Raw genomic sequence first — 19,554 nt, forward strand, 5'->3', positions numbered from 1 at the left:
TTGTGTGGTTGAAGAACAATCTGAAGAGCAATACAACAAGCAAGGCCAATAATAATAGTATTTTTAAAATATAATGTAGCAATCTTGCTTTGTCAGAATCTGTTTCTATATTGTTTGTTAACATGACCATGTTTTAGCTGTTTTGCAGTTTGTTTAAGTGTACTAAAATGTTTTCATTTGAAGTGTTAGGATGATATTTGTTGTAAAAAGGCAAAAATGTTGCAGAGTAGGCACCTAAAATGCACTTTCATATTAATTATATACATTTTAACCTACAGTCTTAATGCTGAAAATAAATGGTTGATAGACTTTTTTTTTTTTTGGTCAACTATTCATTCGTCATGTACTACATTTGTAAAAAGTGTTATTTGTAGGGGTGAATTCAGGTTAGTTATAGGCTATAATTAGATTTTTTTTAAAGCATGTGAAAGTCAGTAGTGAATATACTTTATGAATTTACTTACATTCTCTTTTTGAATTTTTAAAACTGTTACAATCATGAACAACTTTAAATGTTTTGTTCAAAAGTGAAAAATACATCACATTAGATCCTCTCGGGATGATTTTTTTAATTATTATTATACCTTCTTTTTCATGCATTGTTAACAATTAATTCTTTATAGTTAATTACAATATTTGTAATCAGATCATTCGATGTGTCAGAATAATGATGGTTTAAAACTCATTTGATCTTGGTTAACTGAACTGTGTGACTGTTATTAAATATCCCCTTTCTCTTCATTGATCATGGTGTTTGTGCACTAATTGCTTGATTTAAATACTCTCTTGCCCTAGGTCTGTAAAGTGGTGATTTTCTCTTATATGTGTTGGTTATTGTTGTTGCTCTTCTCAGGTATGGCTGCTCAGGGGAGCCCCCTGCTGGCCTCATTACCGGTGCAGGGTCGCCCACTGCAGACCCCTCTGGACCTGAAACACTTCCTGCCCTTCCGGCTCAGTGGCTCCTCCCCCCTCAACCTGTTCCCCAACTTCAACACTGTGAGTTAATTTACTCTCTTGGATTTATTTTCTAAACCTAATCTTCCCAAATGTGTCATCATTTAAAGTCAACTCGGAACATTTTAAAGGCATTGTATTGGGTCCCAAATGTCATCTCTAAATGTCAGGAACGATTCAGCAGACTGCAGGGTATTTTTAAAAGTGCAGAATGTTTGCAAAAAGGGCCGCTAAACAGAGGTGTATTGTGTTCGATAGTAATTTTAGATTTAAGACTCGAGCAGCGGCTCAGATTAGGATCTAGATTTAGTTTCAGACTCTCTGAGCGCAGTTTTGAAGGCAGCTTGTGTGTAACAGGGTTCTCTTTCTTCTGATATCTGCATTCTTGACACACACTCCATGTGTTATATTCATGAGTACACTGTTGGTCGACTAAATATAATATATCTTAGACACCAACGGCACGTTTTTATCGCAAATATGGGCTGTTAATATATAGTCAGGTACAGGTTCTCTTTTTGATCAGATCAGTCTCTGTGTGTGTGTGTGTGTGTGTGTGTGTGTACTAGAGTGATAAATGCACCTTTCTCTTCAGCAAAGTAGCTGTCAGTGACCTCTCTCCTCTTATCCTCCACTGCTTTACTTTGCTTACCTTACTGCTCCTCTTCTCTTCTCTTTACTGCTGCTTTAGTATTCTCATCTCTTCTCTGTTCTTCTTGTCTCTGCTCTTCTAGTCTCCTCTGCTCTGTTTTTTCTCTCCTTTATCTCTTTTCTACTTCTTTTTGTCACGTCATCTCTTTACAGCTACTTTTTCACACCTCATCTCAACTTGTATTGTCTCCCTATTGATTCATGACTTTTCATCTCATGATGTGTCATCTCTTGTCTCATCTTCTGATGGTTTGGTCCTCTCTTCTCATCTCGTCTTATATTTTCTTCTCTCTCTTTGTTTATACTGCTCCTCTTCTCAACTTGTGTTGTCTTCTTATTGGCTATTTACTTTTCATTTCATGATGTGTTGTCTCTTCTGATTTTGTGATGGTTTTGTCTTCTCTGCACATCTCGTCTTTTATCTTATGTTGCTTCATTTCTTGTCTGTTCTCTTCTCTTTTCTTCTCACTTCTTCTCTTGAGTTTACTACTTTGCTTTTTGTCACATCATTTCTCTTCCTGTCTCTTCTCTTTTGATTTTACTGCTAGAACTCTTTTTTTCTGTTCTACTCTTCATCTTATCCCTTCTCTTGATTTTATGCTTTGCATCTCATCGTTCTCTTCTTGTTTCTTCACATTTATTCTTGATCCTCTTCTTTTGTTTTCACTGCTCCTCCTCTTCTCATCTTATTTCTTATCTCTTTATTGTATATTTTGTCTTGTCATTATTTCTCTGCTCATCTCGTGAATTCTCCTTGTCTTGTGTCATCTGATCTCATCTCATCTTTTTAACTTTTGCTTTTGTTTTCTGCTCTGCTCATCTTATCTCATCTTTTCTCCTCTCTTCTCTCCTCTCTTCACTATGGTGTCATCTCTTGTCTCATCTCATCATCCCCTTCATTCCTGCATTAATATCATGCTCCACCATCTCCTGACACTCTCCAGTACTCAAGAGTCAACAATGCGGCTTCATCAGACACATACACTCTCTGATACACACACACACACACACATTGGCCTGGCAGTGTCCCAGCTGGTCAGGGATGACTGCAGATGAACAACAAGAACATTCTTGAGGCTCTAAAACAAATAGACGTGCGACCAGCTGCAAAGTCATTGTGATGTGGTGTGTTTTCTCATGGCGGGGGGTGTCAAGGGAAAGTCCCTTGGCCTCTGGCATCAGGTTCAGGGTTGCTGCTGGGATAGAAGGAATGTGTTTGAATCAGCAGAGAGTGAGTCTGTTGATTCGAAGTAAGTGATTTGTATAAATGTTTCTCACCCTTCCCTCAGATGGACCCGGTGCAGAAGGCTGTGATAAACCATACGTTTGGTGTTCCTCAGTCCCTGAAGAAAAAACAGGTCATCTCATGTAATATCTGCCACCTGCGCTTCAACTCCACGGTTAGTGTGTAGTGTGTGTGTGTGTGTGTATTTTACCCTGCGCAGTTGTGATGACAGACAGTGAACATCACACTGGATGGGTAAAAGCTGTTTCATCCCTTATAGCATTTGTCTCTTTGCTTTCTTTATTTCTTTGGTTTTCTTACTTTGTCTTTGATAATGTGAAATTATCAGTCCCTAACATCCCTCTCTCTCGCTCTCGCTCTCGCTCTCTCTCTCTCTCTCTCTCTCACATTTAACTGGTATTGGTATTTAAATGGTACTTTTCATTCACTTCTATTTTATTATTATAATTACTGCAGATTTACTGTAACCCAATACGTATTAAGCAATAATAAGGTACTATATTTAATACAGTACAGCACAGCCTTTCTCATTGCTTACATAAAATTGGTGCTGCATAAAATAAAGGACTTTTCATTAAAATATTTTATTGAAATAACATGTTCACCCAAAAATTATAATTCTCTCATTATTTGTACTTCTGTGTCGTTCCAACCCATATGCTGTTTTCCATTGAGGACAAATTTATTTTTGAGGAATCTTCTTGCAGTTATTTTGCATACAACAATATTTCATAGTGACCAAGGCTGTTCAGCACCAAATAGTAGGGGTGCTCCGACTGATCGGCTACCGATCACTACTGAACGATAATCACATTGGGATGATTGATCGGCTAAAGATCACTATCGGCCGATAATCTCATTGGGATGATTGATAGGTTACCGATCACTATTGACCCATAATCTCATTGGGATGATTGATAGGCTACCGATCACTATTGACCCATAATTTCATTGGGATGATTGATTGGCTACCAATCACTATTGACCCATAATCTCATTGGGATGATTGATTGGCTACCGATCACTATCGACCGATAATCTCATTGTGATGATTCATCAGCTACCGATCACTATTGACCCATAATCTCATTGGAATGATTGATTGGCTACCGATCACTATTGAACGATAATCATATTGGGATGATTAATCGGCTACCGATCACTATCGGCCGATAATCTCATTGGGATAATTGATAGGTTACCGATCACTATTGACCCATAATCTCATTGGGATGACTGATAGGCTACCGATCACTATTGACCCATAATCTCATTGGGATAATTGTTTGGCTACCGATCACTATCGACCGATAATCTCATTGTGATGATTCATCAGCTACCGATCACTATTGACCCATAATCTCATTGGGATGATTGATTGGCAACCAATCACTATTGAACGATAATCATATTGGGATGATTGATCGGCTACCGATCACTATCGACCGATAAACTCATTGGGATTATTGATTGGCTACCGATCACTATCGACCCATAATCGGATTGGGATGATTGATCGGCTACCAATCACTATCAACCCATAATCGGAATAGGATGATTGATCGGCTACCGATCACTATTGAACAATAATCATATTGGGATGATTGATCGGCTACCAATCACTATCGACTAATAATCTCATTGGGATTATTGATTGGCTACCGATCACTATCGACCCATAAACGGATTGGGATGATTGATCGGCTACCGATCACTATCGACCCATAATCTCATTGGGATGATTGATCGGCTACCGATCACTATCGACCGATAACCTCATTGGGATGTTTGATCGGCTACCGATCACTATCGACCGATAATCTCATTGGGATAATTGATCGGCTACCGATCACTATCGACCAATAATTTTATTGGGATAATTGATCGGCTACCGATCACTATCGAACAATAATTTTATTGGGATAATTGATCGGCTACCGATCACTATCGACCAATAATTTTATTGGGATAATTGATCGGCGGTCTCTAAAAAGGCCAATCTCAAAAAACTGATCTCAAGCTGAAGACGATGCCACAAGAGGTTTGGCATGACATGCCGTCTCAACCTTTGTCTGGCGCAGGTGAAATAATTATAATGCTATTTTTCTCCATTAAATAACTTACAAAGTAATTTGAAAACATTGTGTGATAAGTTACTTCACAAACAGTGGGAGTGAATCACCGCACACTCTTTCTTTCACTCTCAAAATACACAAATGGATTCAAATCACCACACATTGCATTTGTCTATAAGCGAGCTGCACAGGTGACACAGGAATTGTCACTTGCACAATCGAGGCAGTGTCACATCTTCACTAAAGTTTATAAATTGCATTACTTTTTAATTCTTGCCCGTGTTTAACCATTCTGTGCTTGCGCGCTCTCCTGGAGACCGTGCGCTCATGCACACTCGCAGCGTGCACGTCAGGTTCACATTATTCCATTTGCATTGCGTATGCGGTGCGTATTTTTTTTCCGCACTCATGTTAGCGCATTGTTTTCAGTAAATATGAACATGGATTAACGCAAAAATGTAGTAATTACACCATTCATGCATATTATTAAAGTCTACTGTGTTTCACAGTCAACACATATGGCTTTTTGGTTAAGTTTAAAGAGAAAGGGCACTTTTAGATAAACAAAGCAATGAGATGGCACTCGTGGAGGAAGAAAAACTTCATTCTTTATGAACGGCAGGATTGATTGTAATAAATATTTAAAAAAGGAAAGGCAGTAGAGCTGACTATTTCTGTCAATGGTAAGTTTGTGATAACATAAGAAAAGTAGGTTTAAATGTTTTGCCACTTGAGCAAATTAATATATAAATCTAGAAGTAAATACAAAAGTAAAAGCATTGAATAATGTGTTGCTTTTATTTATTGTGTTTAAACAGGTCTCTTAAAGATTGTATTACTGTACTGTGTAAAAAAAAAATTAAAAATTGCAATGCTGATAAAGCATTTTCAGGGACAATGTTTGTATTTGAAATCAAAATAATAGATAAATGTTGTGTTTGTGCCTTTAGTACAACAGCTACCAATTTTGCCTCTTCTCTGAAAGCACAGTCCATGCTGCTTCCCCTCTCACAAGAGTGACCTAAAAGGGGAATTGACCCCATTTTCAAAAATGAAATTCAGGCCCTGAATACATTTCTAAAAATCCTGATTGGAGTATAACTATATATAGTTGTAAATGACAAAAAGAAGGCTTAAATGATCGGTATCGGTATCGGCAGATACTGCTTTCCGTGATCGGCATCCAAAATCCTGATTGGAACACCCCTACTACTTTCATGGTAGTTTGATGAGAAAAAAATTTTGAACTGTCAAAATCACCTGCCCCTGATCCCTTATCCATTTTTATGTGTGTGTCTCACAACAAACAAAAAATACATAAGGGTTTAGAGTACAGCATTTTTTTTTTTGTATGTTTATGTATGTACATAAATAACTTGATCCATGCAGCTTTAACAGTCTTTGTTGTTTCTGGCAAGTCCAGTGCCGTGTTGGACAGGGAGCTTGAGTGGAGAGAAGATCCTCGCAACTGAGATGATGTGCATGAAAAATGAAAGCATGCTTATCTCCATTGCCATATTCATACTGCTTGTGTTGTCATAAAGAGTTATGTCCCTCTCACTTACAGTTTCTGTCAGCCTCTGGGCGACACTTGATCAGTTTCAGGGCAGTTTGCAAGAATTTTGATGACTATTGTCATTTTGGGTTACTATTCTGTCACTCTATTGTTTCAGTTTTAAGTCCATCGTCTTATTTCCAGGAACCTCAAAAGGTACATTTTCTTCTAAGAGTGTAGCATTTGGCTCACATCAATATTTTAGCCATGAAAATTAACCTGTGTAGCTAATCATTGTATATTTGTATGTTTTTGACAAGCTGTTGAAAAATATTGAACTGGGCTGCATTTGTAGTTCTATTATTCGGTTTTCACTGCCGTTAAGGGCATTTTTAACCTAGATATATCCTGAGAGAGAAACCCAACGGGGTTTGCTCAGTTAGACATCTGAAAGTCTATCAATTGCTCATTACTTTCCCACTGCTTGTGGTTCACCGTACAACACTCTATCTCTCTCTTTCTCTGTTTCTGTTTCTGTTTCTCTGTCTTGTCTGTTTCCTCTTGTCTCATTTTACTTTCCCTATTATAACTTTCTCTACAGATTTGATTTATAAGCTGGTAGAAATATTAAATAGCTTGTTGAAACTCTCTGTGTTTGTAGTGGAAGATTATTACAATTTCAAAATTTAAATGTAAAAAAACGGTTCTCTATCGTTATATAAAATGTAATATATTTGTGATATTAGAGCTGTTTTTTCAGTATCATTACTCCAGTCTTCAGTGTCACGTGATCCTTCAGAAATCTTTCTAATATGCTGATTGGCCAGTAAAAAGTTCAAAAGATCAGCATTTTTTTTAAATATATATATATATATATATATATATATATATATATATATATATATATATATATATATATATATATATGCAAACATAGTTATGTGTAAGTGTGTGTGAGCAGGAGAGTGTATAAACATCCTTCCTCCTCATCTGTTCAGCAGACAGTGTTGTCCCCTCTGTCCCCAGATGAGGGTCACCTGCTAAGTACTTTAGAGGATTTGAGTTGGTTGATTACTCCCTCTGGGCCCACAGACTCATTTCTGCTCTGATATTAGCCCAAGATTTGCTCAATGAGCTAGGTGTTAGCTTTGATTTGCAAGTCGAAAAACTTTAACCAGCTGCCATTCCATTTGCAATTTAAAATGTTAGTTCTATGCTTTGTGTTAGTGTCATTTTCAAATCAATTTCTGTTTTTAAAATTATTTCGGTATGCAATAAAGGATTCACAGCTCAGCATGTAAACAGCTCATGTTCACTTTAATTACATGCCGAATTATTACTGTACATTTCTGCAGAAATCTGGATTATGGCTCTAGATGATTGCTAGAGTCTGGAAACATTTATATTTTTGAATTTATAGAGGTGTTGTACTGTTAGTCAATGTATGTGTGTGTCTTTGAATGCATCACAATGCCAATCACTAAATTTATCAACAGTGTAATTATACAGTGTGTTTCAATTGACCCCTGCAATTGTAATCGGCCCTTCCACTGGGCATTTACTCTTATCACCCTAATGCAGACTGTCCATACTCACTGTTTGTGTGTGCGTAGACACTTAAACATATATGCACATTTTTGTTTTTGTCCCATATGCATATCTGTTATCATGCAAACTATATGTCAAGCATTTTAACCAGGTTTAGTATATATTTTCCAGGTTTAAGAATAATAATTAAGAGAACAAAACTATGAAATAACACAAATTTCAGTATGGGAATAATGTAATGACAACAAAATAGTTAAAGGGTTATTTCACCCAAAAAGTACTTGCCCTCATGTCATTCCAAACCTGTAAGACCTTAGTTCATCTTCAGAAAGGTAGTAAGGACATCATTAAAATAGTCCATGTGACATCAGTTGTTCATCCTTCATTTTATGAAGCTGCGAGAATACTTTTTGTGCACAAATAAAACAAGAATAACAAATTCATACAACAATTTCTTCTCTTCTATGTCAGACTTTGATGAAGAAATTGTTGAAGTCATTATTTTTGTTTTATTTGCACACAAAAAGTATTCTCGTAGCTTCATAAAATCACGGTTGAACCACTGATGTCACATGGACTATTTAATGATGTTCTTACTACCTTTTTTGGGCCTTGATCGTTTCAGTTGCATTGCTGTCTATGCAGGGTCAGAAAGCTCTTAGATTTCATCAGAAATATCTTAATTTATGTTCAGAAGATGAACAAAGGTCTTACAGGTTTTGAATGACATGAGGGTGAGTAAATAATGACTTTGGGTGAACTAACCCTTTAACAAAAATAAAACAATGTCTCATTTCTTTTAGCCTCAGTAACAGTTCTGCACACCCTGGACTTCTCTTTAACTTTGTGAGGTGCATCCTGGGAGGTTTTTAAGATTTCATGTATGCTGGGTACTTAATTAAATATATAAATACATTTTAGTGTTGTTAGGACATTAAAATGTATAGAAAAAACAGGATCATGCTAAACATCAATTCAGTGCATCTCATGACTGGTAGTTTAAATGTCTGCATGTTTCTATAAATGTGAGAAGCTTCGTTAAGGTTCTGCATTCCTTACACTGTCTTTTTCTATCTGTATTCCTCTAGAATCAGGCTGAGGCTCATTATAAAGGCCATAAACATGCTCGTAAGCTGAAGGCATTAGAGGCTCAGAAGAACAAACAGCAGAGGCGACAACTCGACAACACACATCACAACCGAGACAGAGAGAAGGACCGAGAGAGGGAAAGGGAGAGAGACAGCAGCCAAGTGAAAATGAGCGCTCCAGATCTGCTTCCTACCCTGCTGGATGACACCGCCGTGGAGGAAAGTAAGTGAACTCACAGACGATTCACTGCGTGAGTGAGCCTTTTTGTTACTGCATGAAACATGCCCTGATACGATTTAAATTTATTACAGACAACATAAAGCACATTTGCAAAATATTTAACTTCTGTAATCTGACATCTCTCAGAGTCAAGAATATTCAGCTCATTTTAACATTAAAATGATCTAATGGCTATGATCATACAGGCATAATTATATATATATATATATATATATATATATATATATATATATATATATATATATATATATACACACACACACACACATATATACACACACTCACTGGCCACTTTATTAAGTACACCTTGCTAATACCGGATTGGACCCCCTTTTGCCTTCAGAACTGCCTTAATTCTTCGTGGCATAGATTCAACAAGGTGTTGGAAACATTCCTTCGAGATTTTGGTCCATATTGACATGATAGCATCACACAGTTGCTGCAGATTTGTCGGCTGCACATCCATGATGTGAATGTCTCGTTCCACCACATCCCAAAGATGCTCTATTGGGTTGAGATCTGGTGACTGTGGAGGCAAGTGTAAAGTGAACTCACTGTATTGTTCAAGAAACCAGTCTGAGATGAACAAGTATAAATGTTTGGGGCTTTGACTAAACTTGAGTGAGGCATTACTTCAAATTCAAAACAACAATTTCAATACTGTCAAGGGCTAAGAGAAATGGTTTCAAATGCTGTAACTTTTGATTACTTCATGATATCACCTCAAAATTTATTTCAAATACAGCACACATGTTGGGGAACATCACCAAAAATAAATTTTCTCTTACCTGATTTTTTTCATGAGATATTGAACGTCAAATAAGAATTACATAAAACAATTTCCCTTGACCACACACATTTTCCTTAAATTTTATCACCTATTTCTCAACATGAGAATATTCAAATGTTTTTTTTGTTTTTTATATCATACTTGCCCCAAACTTTTTAATGGTTGTGTGTTATGCGTTTCCCAAACATTATAAGCAGCAAAAACTGTTTTCAACATTGATCATAATGAGAAATGTTATTTAATGTAATCATAATGATCATAATTTGCATCACAGGAATAAATTACTTTTTAAAATATATTAAAACAAAACAGTTATTTAAAATTCTAATAATATTTCACAATATTGTTTTTACTGTTTTTACTTCTTGTAAATTACTGTTTAACAATCTTTTAAAAAGAATCTTGATTACATTAAATGCAACGAGAGAAAATCTGGGCCAGCAAGTGTTCGTTTGTGACTACCTCAAGAATGTCTGGAGAAAACAAAGACAACTTTTTGTTTTAATATGCATTTTGAATGAATCGTGCATTTAGCTTGTCTGTAGTTCCTTCACTGCTGTGAATATCCTCCAGTCCTGCTCTTCATGATCTGCCTTTTATATTAAGGAGATTTCATTTCTGAGTAAAGGACTTGACTTTCCTCTTGTCACGGTGAAGTACTGTGACACAGAGAGCAGAACAACAAGCCGACAGAGAGCTTTGAGCCATCCCTCTCCAATAATCTCTCCTTTTTATCCCTTTTAAACTCTTTCTTTTTTCTCCTCTGCCCAGCCTCTATAGAATATGATTTGAAAGGCAGCCCGAATATGGGCCCAAGGGATACGATAAAGGAAAAAAATGGAGAGAGAGGGAATCACAAACTTCATATCCTTCTGCTTTAAGACCTTGAGTATGAAAGAAAAAACCAAGCGAAAGAGAAAGAGAAAGAGAGCAAATGAAAGTGGATGGATAGGGCAAAAAGATAGAAAGCAAGAACAGCAAGCTCATCAAATCACATTTTAATATTCGTCCCCATTCATGGCAACACAACGGTGAGAGGGAGCGTACAATCAGACGGGAAAAAAAGGAGAGATTAGATAAGAGAGAGCTGGAGAGAGTTTAAAAGAGCTACAGAGATGGAGAATCAGAAGATTGGCAATTGCAATTTTGTCTCAAAGCCTTTGTGTTTGGATTAGCTCTCATGCACATGCTAATGCATTCTTCATATTAACTATTTGCAAAAATACATATTTTCAAAATGGACTTACTAGTGGCTTGCCAAATCTTCTAATCGGTCTTATAAGGGAGATATTCGAGTTCACCTGACCCCAATCTGCGCAGTTTTTAGGGTGTATTTATGTTAGTCACATTGTGAAACTGCTAATAGCATTGCTGGAACTTTTTTTTTTTTTTTAAGTGAGTACCAATGTTAACTTGACACCGAGTCAAATGCATCTGGAGGAATAATGTTAATATGCTAGTTAATCCTTTGATTTAATATATATATATATATATATATATATATATATATATATATATATATATATATATATATATATATATATATATATATATATATATATATATATATTATTTTTTTTTTTTTTTTTTTTTTTTTTTTTTTTTATGTGACTTTCTAAGGTTTCTACATCATTAGGGTGCTTTTTTTCTTTTTGTATATAATTTACTATATATCTTCTGCCCCCTGGTTAATTAGCTATGTGCTCTTGAAGAATTAGAAGAACTTTATGTGAAATCTTTGCTTATTTTGATAAAGTAAAAGGAAGAATAACTTAAATATTGCCAGTAATGATTTATAATGAATATTTACTGGATTTAAGCAACAATATTTCATACATTATTAAAAAAAAGGTTTCAATCCGATAATACCACTTGAGGCAGGCCTATATTTATTTCAGGTCTTATTGTAATGCCCCATCAAATGATTTTATATTTTATGTATGTGTGTATGTATCTATGTGTTTTGTTATATATATATTTTACAATGTTATTTATACATTTGTAGTGTATATAAAAAAAGATGAATGATAATATTTTACTAAGATGTATTTAGACTGAAAACTTACATTTATTTGAATCTTTATATGTGATTTTTATTTTATTTAATGTATTGTAACAAACATTTCAACAAAAAATTATATTTATTTAATAATTTGTTATATATTCTACATATTTACTGTATATATTTAACATTTAATATATTTATACTTTTATAAAAATATATATTACAGCACTGTGTGTGTGTGTGTGTGTGTGTGTGTGTGTGTGTGTGTGTGTGTGTGTGTGTGTGTGTGTGTGTGTGTGTGTGTGGTGTATTTTTTATTAAGAAACAATGCAAATAGACTATTCAACATCACTTGACTAGTGACCCATCCCTGCTTCAACATATGTGCATTCAGAGCATCAATCAGTTACCATGTGGTTTTTTGGTCAACTGATGAGTTAACACTCTCATTTAATAGATAACACACTCTTAAACCCAGTGTCATCTCACATATGTTAACACACACGAGAGCTAATCACTCAGTGAATTCTGAAATGTTATTTTGCTGACGCGCGCGTACACACACACACAGACACTCAAATTGAGCTGATTGTCTGATGAAATTAGCACTGTTCTGTCATTAAGCTTGCAGCTGCAGGGGCCAATCACAACTCTACAAGCATGTCAGCATGTCAGCCTGAAATGGAAAGAGAGGATGGGAGGGGGGGTTCTAGAAATTTCTAGAAGGGGTCCATTTTATAACAGCTATTGAAACACTTTGAATGCTCTTGCTGTCAGATGTCATGGATCGTTTTCATCATGAGCTGTTTGATGTAGTATAAATAAGTGCAGTATTTAAAAAAAACTATTTTACAAAGCGAGAGTTAAATATAGCCATCATGCTCTATCCTGTTCTCTTCACTGTCCGTCACTCCATTCTTCCACATCCATCCCGGTATGTTTCAAATTGCATGTCTTTGCAAAGAGTGAGCTGTCCAAAACGGAAAGATTTAAAAAGAGTTTAAGTCTTTGAAGATCAGTTGTACAAGCTTGCTGCAAGACACACACTCACTCCAAAGGGAGATGGGCACCGAGTGTTACCCAAGGCAATTCTCTCCATTTCATTAACTTTCACACATTTTTCAGGTGTGAAGGAAAACCTCCCACACACATACACACACACACACACACACACACACACACACACACACACACACACACACACAGACAGTCACACACAACCTTCCATTTCCATTTCCAGTTCTATTTTCTTCACACTCTTCCCCTATACCCCCTCAGAGACCCCCTTTTAGGAGAACTGGTATAATCTAAATATCAGAGAGGCACAGAAGGATTAGTCTTTCTGATTCCCCAGAGAGGGGGGAATTCAGCAGATCTGTGCAGCAAAAACAGCCCAATGGGTCAATCCCCACAAACATGTTCACTAAATAAACACTTTCACGTGTTTAAATTCTTTGTTACTCAGCAAAAGAACTCCTACAGTGACTGTAAAAGTCATTACAAATTTACAAACACATATTACGTGCCACGTAGGAGGAAGTCCTGCTAGGAGAGGTGTTTTATACAGACTTAATTAGCATCTGGAATAGTGCATATACTGAAGACACTGATCATTTGTTATTGTTTTTTTTTTGTAGTGTTGTTCTTGACTGATTTTGCTTCAGAATCCCTTTTTTTTAACATCAGACATCAGGTTTTCATACCAAAATGTATATATCTAAATATATAGTGCATCCGTTGCTGAAAAATGCAAACTTAGATAAGAGTGTGCTGTGCAATTATAGACCAATCTCAAAGCTACCTTATCTAGCTAAGATCCTGGAGAAAACAGGCTTTATCCAACTTGAGTCTTTCCTTACTGACAATACTATCGGTGAAGTTTTTCAGTCGGGGTTCAAAAAACAACATAGTACAGAATCTGCATTATTAAAAGTATTTAACGACGTTTTTATGGCCAAAGACACTGGGGACGTGACCTTACTTCTACTATTAGATCTTACAGCAGCGTTTGACACAATTGACCACAATATTTTAATTTCATGCTTAGAAAACTATGTTGGTATTCGAGGTATTGTCTTAAATTGGATTAAGTCCTACTTCCAAAATAGAAGTTTTTCAGTGCAAATGGGAGAATGTACATCGAGCTCAGCGCCTTTATCATGCGGTATTCCACAAGGATCTATTTTAGCACCAGTCTTTTTTTCTCTTTATATGCTTCCTGTAGGTCAGATCATGAGTAAATATGACGTCTCCTTTCACTGCTACGCAGATGATACTCAGTTGTATCTACCCTTAAAACCAACTGTCCCTGCTGCTGTTGAAAGGCTGGCAGAGTGTCTTGGGGAGATTAAAAGGTGGATGTCTGCAAATTTTTTGTGTCTAAATGAATCAAAAACTGAAATGATTTTATTTGGTCCCTCAGAGTCCACTGACACATCTAAAATTAAATTGGGCACACTATCCCCCTATCTGAGGCTTCAAGTAAAAAACTTGGGTATAATCTGCGATAGTGCACTGAAATTTGATAAACAGATAAATCAAGTAGTCAAAATGAGTTTTTTCCAGTTAAGATTAATCGCTAAAATTAAGCCCTTTGTAACACGGAAGGACCTGGAAAAGATAGTTCATGCATTTATTTTCTCAAGATTGGACTATGGGAATGCATTGTATTATGGAATTCAACATAAAAGTTTAAACAGACTGCAACTAGTCCAAAATGCGGCCGCAAGGTTACTGTCAGGCACACGGAAAAATGAGCATATTACCCCTGTATTAAGAGAACTACATTGGTTGCCGGTTTTCTATAGGATTAATTTTAAGATACTTTTATTTGTTTTTAAGGCCTTACATGGTAATGCTCCGATATATATAGCTGATCTAATCCAGGTGAATAAACCAAAGAGTGCACTGCGCTCCGAGTCATTAAACCTCTTGGTAGTCCCGCGGACGTATAGGAAAATGAGAGGAGATCGCTCTTTTGCAGCCACTGCTCCCAAGCTGTGGAACAGTTTACCTCCTTATATCAGAGAATGCTCCTCTCTTACAGAGTTTAAACGACAACTGAAAGCTTACTTTTTCACTTTGGCATTTGATCATTCATGAGTGCTGTGCTAGTGGTGTAATAGGTAATTATTAATGCCGCTTGGATTATAAGGTTGTCTATGGCAATGTTTAGAATTTAAATGTGTTTTTATGATTGCTAGCTTACTCTTTGTACAGCACTGTGGTCAACTTCTGTTGTATTATTGTGTGCTTTATAAATAAATTGAACATTGAACATTGAACATATATTTATTAACATTATCACACACAACTTTTTATAGTTTTAGTGTTTGGTTTTTGGATGTCGTCTGGATTTCAATGGTTTATCAGCAGCCAATAATTCACAACAGAAAACACAATGTGGTCATCACAAACCTTGTTTATCCTCATTTCAGCCTGTGTTTAATGTAGTCTGAGTTGTATTTTCTTTTTCCTTGTTCATGCTTTTGAAGAAGGAAAGCATGTCAGCCTGTCCATGTTGTCCTTTGACTAATTGGCTATATACATTTTTACATTTGCTTTTATCTAAAATACTTCACATATTCAGGCTTTACATTTATTTATTTATTTTTTCCAGTTAATGCATTCCTGGACATTCCCTGCCAGATAAATATGATGAATTTTCACCATTTTATGTTTTAAAGACACTTTGTAAAGAGGAAATTTTGCGTGGCAAACATTTTAGCAAAAATGTTTACAAATGTGAGTGTGATACATTTAATAAAACAATGTGTAAAGCTGAATAACACCCTGTGAGCCCAAAGGTGAACAGCAATCAATCATTATTTAAAATTGAGCCAAAATTCCATATTTAGGTTTCTATTAAACATTTTTATGTTTGTTTAGATGGTCAAACACATGGTATTCATGGTTTTGAGAGCACCACATTTGATTTTGCACTGCCCAGGCTGCTATTGCCCTTATCTTCTTTCTTAACATAATAGATCAAATACAAGGACACATCACTTGAGTTTCAAAGGCAGACTTTAAATAAAAGGTCTGAAGTTCAACACATGAGCACTAGTCTGTAAAAGCACAGCCGTAATAATGTTGCATAACCAAAAACAGTTAGTCTGAATGTCTATATTAGTGTTTGCATTCCTGTGCGCTGCACATTTCTGTCAATTTGGACACTAGCCCACAGCTAAATTTCAGCTAGCAGACATTCAGATGTTCGAGCAGAATATTTTTATGCTGAAATACTGCTGCTCTACTGCTGGCTTTCTGCCTTCACTTACTGACTGTTAGACTGTTCTTCAGCTAATAAGTAAAATAACACATACACACAAGTAGTTTAACGATGTCTCCCAGATGGTTTAATGTTATTGTTTGTTTGTGTCTGCATTTTTGTGGCATATTTCAAATCATGGTCTTCTAAAATACCTGGAAAGATCTCTTGGTTAGAATTCCTGTTCATCTCAGTGATAATCACTCGGTTGCTCGGGAAGTAACTGATTTGAAATCTGCTATTCACAGATTCACATGCTTTTAAAAAGGGATTAAAGGAATAGTTCTCCCAGAAGTGATGTACACTATTTTCCATGTCACCTAAAACCATTTGACTAATATTCAAATCTTGGTCCATAAGAGGTCATGATCTATTGATAAAACAAAGGTTTGAAATGGCATGAGTGAGAGTAACTATCCTTTGAATAAAAACTCAAACATTTAAAAACTCAAATATCCAGTAACAAATAGTCCATCACTTTCTCTCTCTCTCTCTCTCTCTCTCTCTTCAGCTGCTGTCTGTGACTCCGATCCTGTCCTGAAGGTGGATGATTCTCACTCTAGTTCGGTGGTCCTGACACCTATATCAGAGGTCTCGTCTGCAGACCTGTCTGTGTCCTCCCCACACTTCCAGAACCCGGACGGTCCGCTCGAACCCACCGCTGCCACCAGCGAGACAGCTGCTCAGCAGGACAACCCTATGGAGGACACACCGGCAGAGAAGGACCCCAAAAAGACCAAACAACATCTGCATTGCCCCGTCTGCAAAGTCACAGTTAACTCCACCGTTCAGATGGATGCTCACAATAGTGGTGCATATATTCTTCTTTCTTTCTCTTGATTTCTCTGTTTATTTATTTATTTATTTACTCTACCATACAAAGGTTTGAGTTCAGTAAGAATTTTTTTAAAGAAATTAATCAAAAGTGTCAGTAAAGACAAAATAATGTTACAAAAGATTTCTATTTTGCTAATTGCTGTCCTTTTACACTTTCTATTCATCAAAGAATCCTGAGAATATATATTACTCTTTCCGAAAATGTTATGTAGCACAACAGTTTTCAGTATTGATAATAATAAGAAATGTTGAGCAGCAAATCAACATATTAGAATGATTTCTGTAAGAAATTCAGCTTTACATTTTTTACAGCTTTACAAAATAAATAAAATAAGAAATATAATAAAATAGGAAACAGCTGTTTGAGGTTGTAATAATATTTCATAATATTACACTTTTTGTACACTATTTGTGATCAAATAAATGCATAAGAGACTTCTTTCAAAAACATTACATTCTAACTGATCGTAAACTTTTGAATGGAAGAGTATTTTTACTTATTTTGGTTTGTAAACTCATGAATCAACCCCATAAATGAATAAACAAATGTGAATAATCTGAAAATAATCTATCAGATCTTTTCACCATACAGACTTAATATTTCATCAACTCTATAATAAACAATAATTGCAATATAATCTAAGAAAATGCGTATCTTTTCATTAAAAAAAGTTTTAATCAATATTGTAACAATAGACACCATTGTAGAACATTATTGCATACTTATTTAAAACCTTTGTTTTTAACACTTACATAAATTTAGTAGTTGTTTTAAACATTTTTGATCTCAAGATAATTCCATAAACTCACCCCATATATTTAGTTTATTTGTGCATATAAATAAGTGACCTTCATCATGTGAATTCCTTGCCTTTTCGAACGTCACAGGCACCAAACATAAACTAATGATGGAAGGCCAGAGTGTGTTGCCACGACGACGAGGGAAGACACTGTCATCCCGCCCCTCATGTAAAAGCAAGCGATTGGCCAGTAAGGGGAGTGTGGGCGTGGCCAGCAAGAGCTTCTACTGTGAAGTTTGCGAGATCCATGTTAACTCTGAGACTCAACTCAGCCAGGTAACATAAAACAAATTTGCGTGTACGTATGTGACACACTGGAATATCAATAAAATTTAAAGTAACATGAAATGCCATTTTAGGCTAAAATGAAAATCTAGCCTCTTTCACTTTTCCTGTGTTCTCAACTACCTAACCTAGTCTAACTAGCTGTGTTTTTAGAAGCAGGTAACTAAATTTCAGACTTATTTTATCCAGTCAGGAATGAACTTCTAGAAATTAGCAATCCATTGAAAAAATTGCTGCTGAAAATCATTTACACCATTGACAGACACATGGTTTATTGTGTTGGCATTGACTGTTTGTCTCAACTGTTTCTCAGAGGTAACACATCTACTTGGCCACGTTTGTTATCTGGTATAGCTGTGTTGGGAAAAGCATGTTTTCCCACAAAACAAATTAAATTGTAAAAATGTAAATGAAAAAAAAACCAATTACATTTGGATTTCTGGGTTGAGTTTTCAATGTACCAGTAACACACTAATCAGTCCGAGATGCTGTGTGTGTGTCATTATTACCAAGTCATTATGCTTGTGTGTGTGTGTGTGTGTGTGTGTGTGTGTGTGTTGGTTTGGTGTCTGCTCAGGCCTGAGGAACATGACATTTAATGGTATTTCATGCTTCCCTTAAGTAGTTTCTGAAGTGTAAAGTAAACAACTTGAAGCCTGTTGAAAAAGAAAGAGGGGAGGGAAAGAGGTGAAAGGTATTAAAAGGGTTTTTAGGAAAATATTTTTTAGAAAAAAGGAAAAACTGCTCTTATTTTATCTTGACCAAGTAACTCATTATTAAAACACTATGGGTGTGATATGTCAGGCTTGAAAATGCACAAATTAAAAATAAACCTTTATTTCTGTATTTGTTTAGCATATGAACAGTCGAAGGCATAAGGATAGACTGGCTGGGAAACCCCCGAAGCCCAAGTTCAACCCTCATACCAAGAGTCAGCCTACCTCAGCAGCCTCGGTGAGAATAGGATTTACATGCTAATAGTAAAATGTGTTACTGTAGCTCAAACAGTAAGATAGCATGGCGCTAACAATGTCAAAGTCATAAGTTCAATTCCCAGAGATTTCATGAACTGCTGAAATGTACACATTGAATGCAATGCAAGTCTATTTGGATAGAAGCACCCGCCAAATATATGTGTGTAAATATAATAGTCATATTCAGCTGACCATTACAGAGTACTGAGTAAAAAAAAACAATTATAGATTGTATCATGATGATGTAGTACAAATAGATATTATAACCAAGAGTTCATTATAAACAATTGGACTG

At 35.9% G+C, this 19,554-nt stretch overlaps 1 protein-coding gene across 4 annotated transcripts in view; it reads left to right on the forward strand.

Moving 5' to 3' along the window:
• The window catches only part of LOC132149045 (zinc finger protein 385D-like), a 93,373-nt gene that overhangs the window by 69,613 nt on the left and 4,206 nt on the right, over window positions 1–19,554 (forward strand). For all 4 annotated transcript variants that reach the window (XM_059557946.1, XM_059557947.1, XM_059557948.1 and 1 more), the window contains 6 exons: window positions 854–996; window positions 2,895–3,005; window positions 9,058–9,280; window positions 16,875–17,174; window positions 18,089–18,276; window positions 19,141–19,239. In XM_059557946.1, coding sequence (XP_059413929.1) covers window positions 854–996; window positions 2,895–3,005; window positions 9,058–9,280; window positions 16,875–17,174; window positions 18,089–18,276; window positions 19,141–19,239 — 1,064 coding nt within the window. The remainder of the gene's footprint in view (window positions 1–853; window positions 997–2,894; window positions 3,006–9,057; window positions 9,281–16,874; window positions 17,175–18,088; window positions 18,277–19,140; window positions 19,240–19,554) is intronic.

The sequence above is a fragment of the Carassius carassius genome, chromosome 9, assembly GCF_963082965.1.
Source record: "Carassius carassius chromosome 9, fCarCar2.1, whole genome shotgun sequence".
Classification (NCBI taxonomy): Eukaryota; Metazoa; Chordata; class Actinopteri; order Cypriniformes; family Cyprinidae; genus Carassius; species Carassius carassius.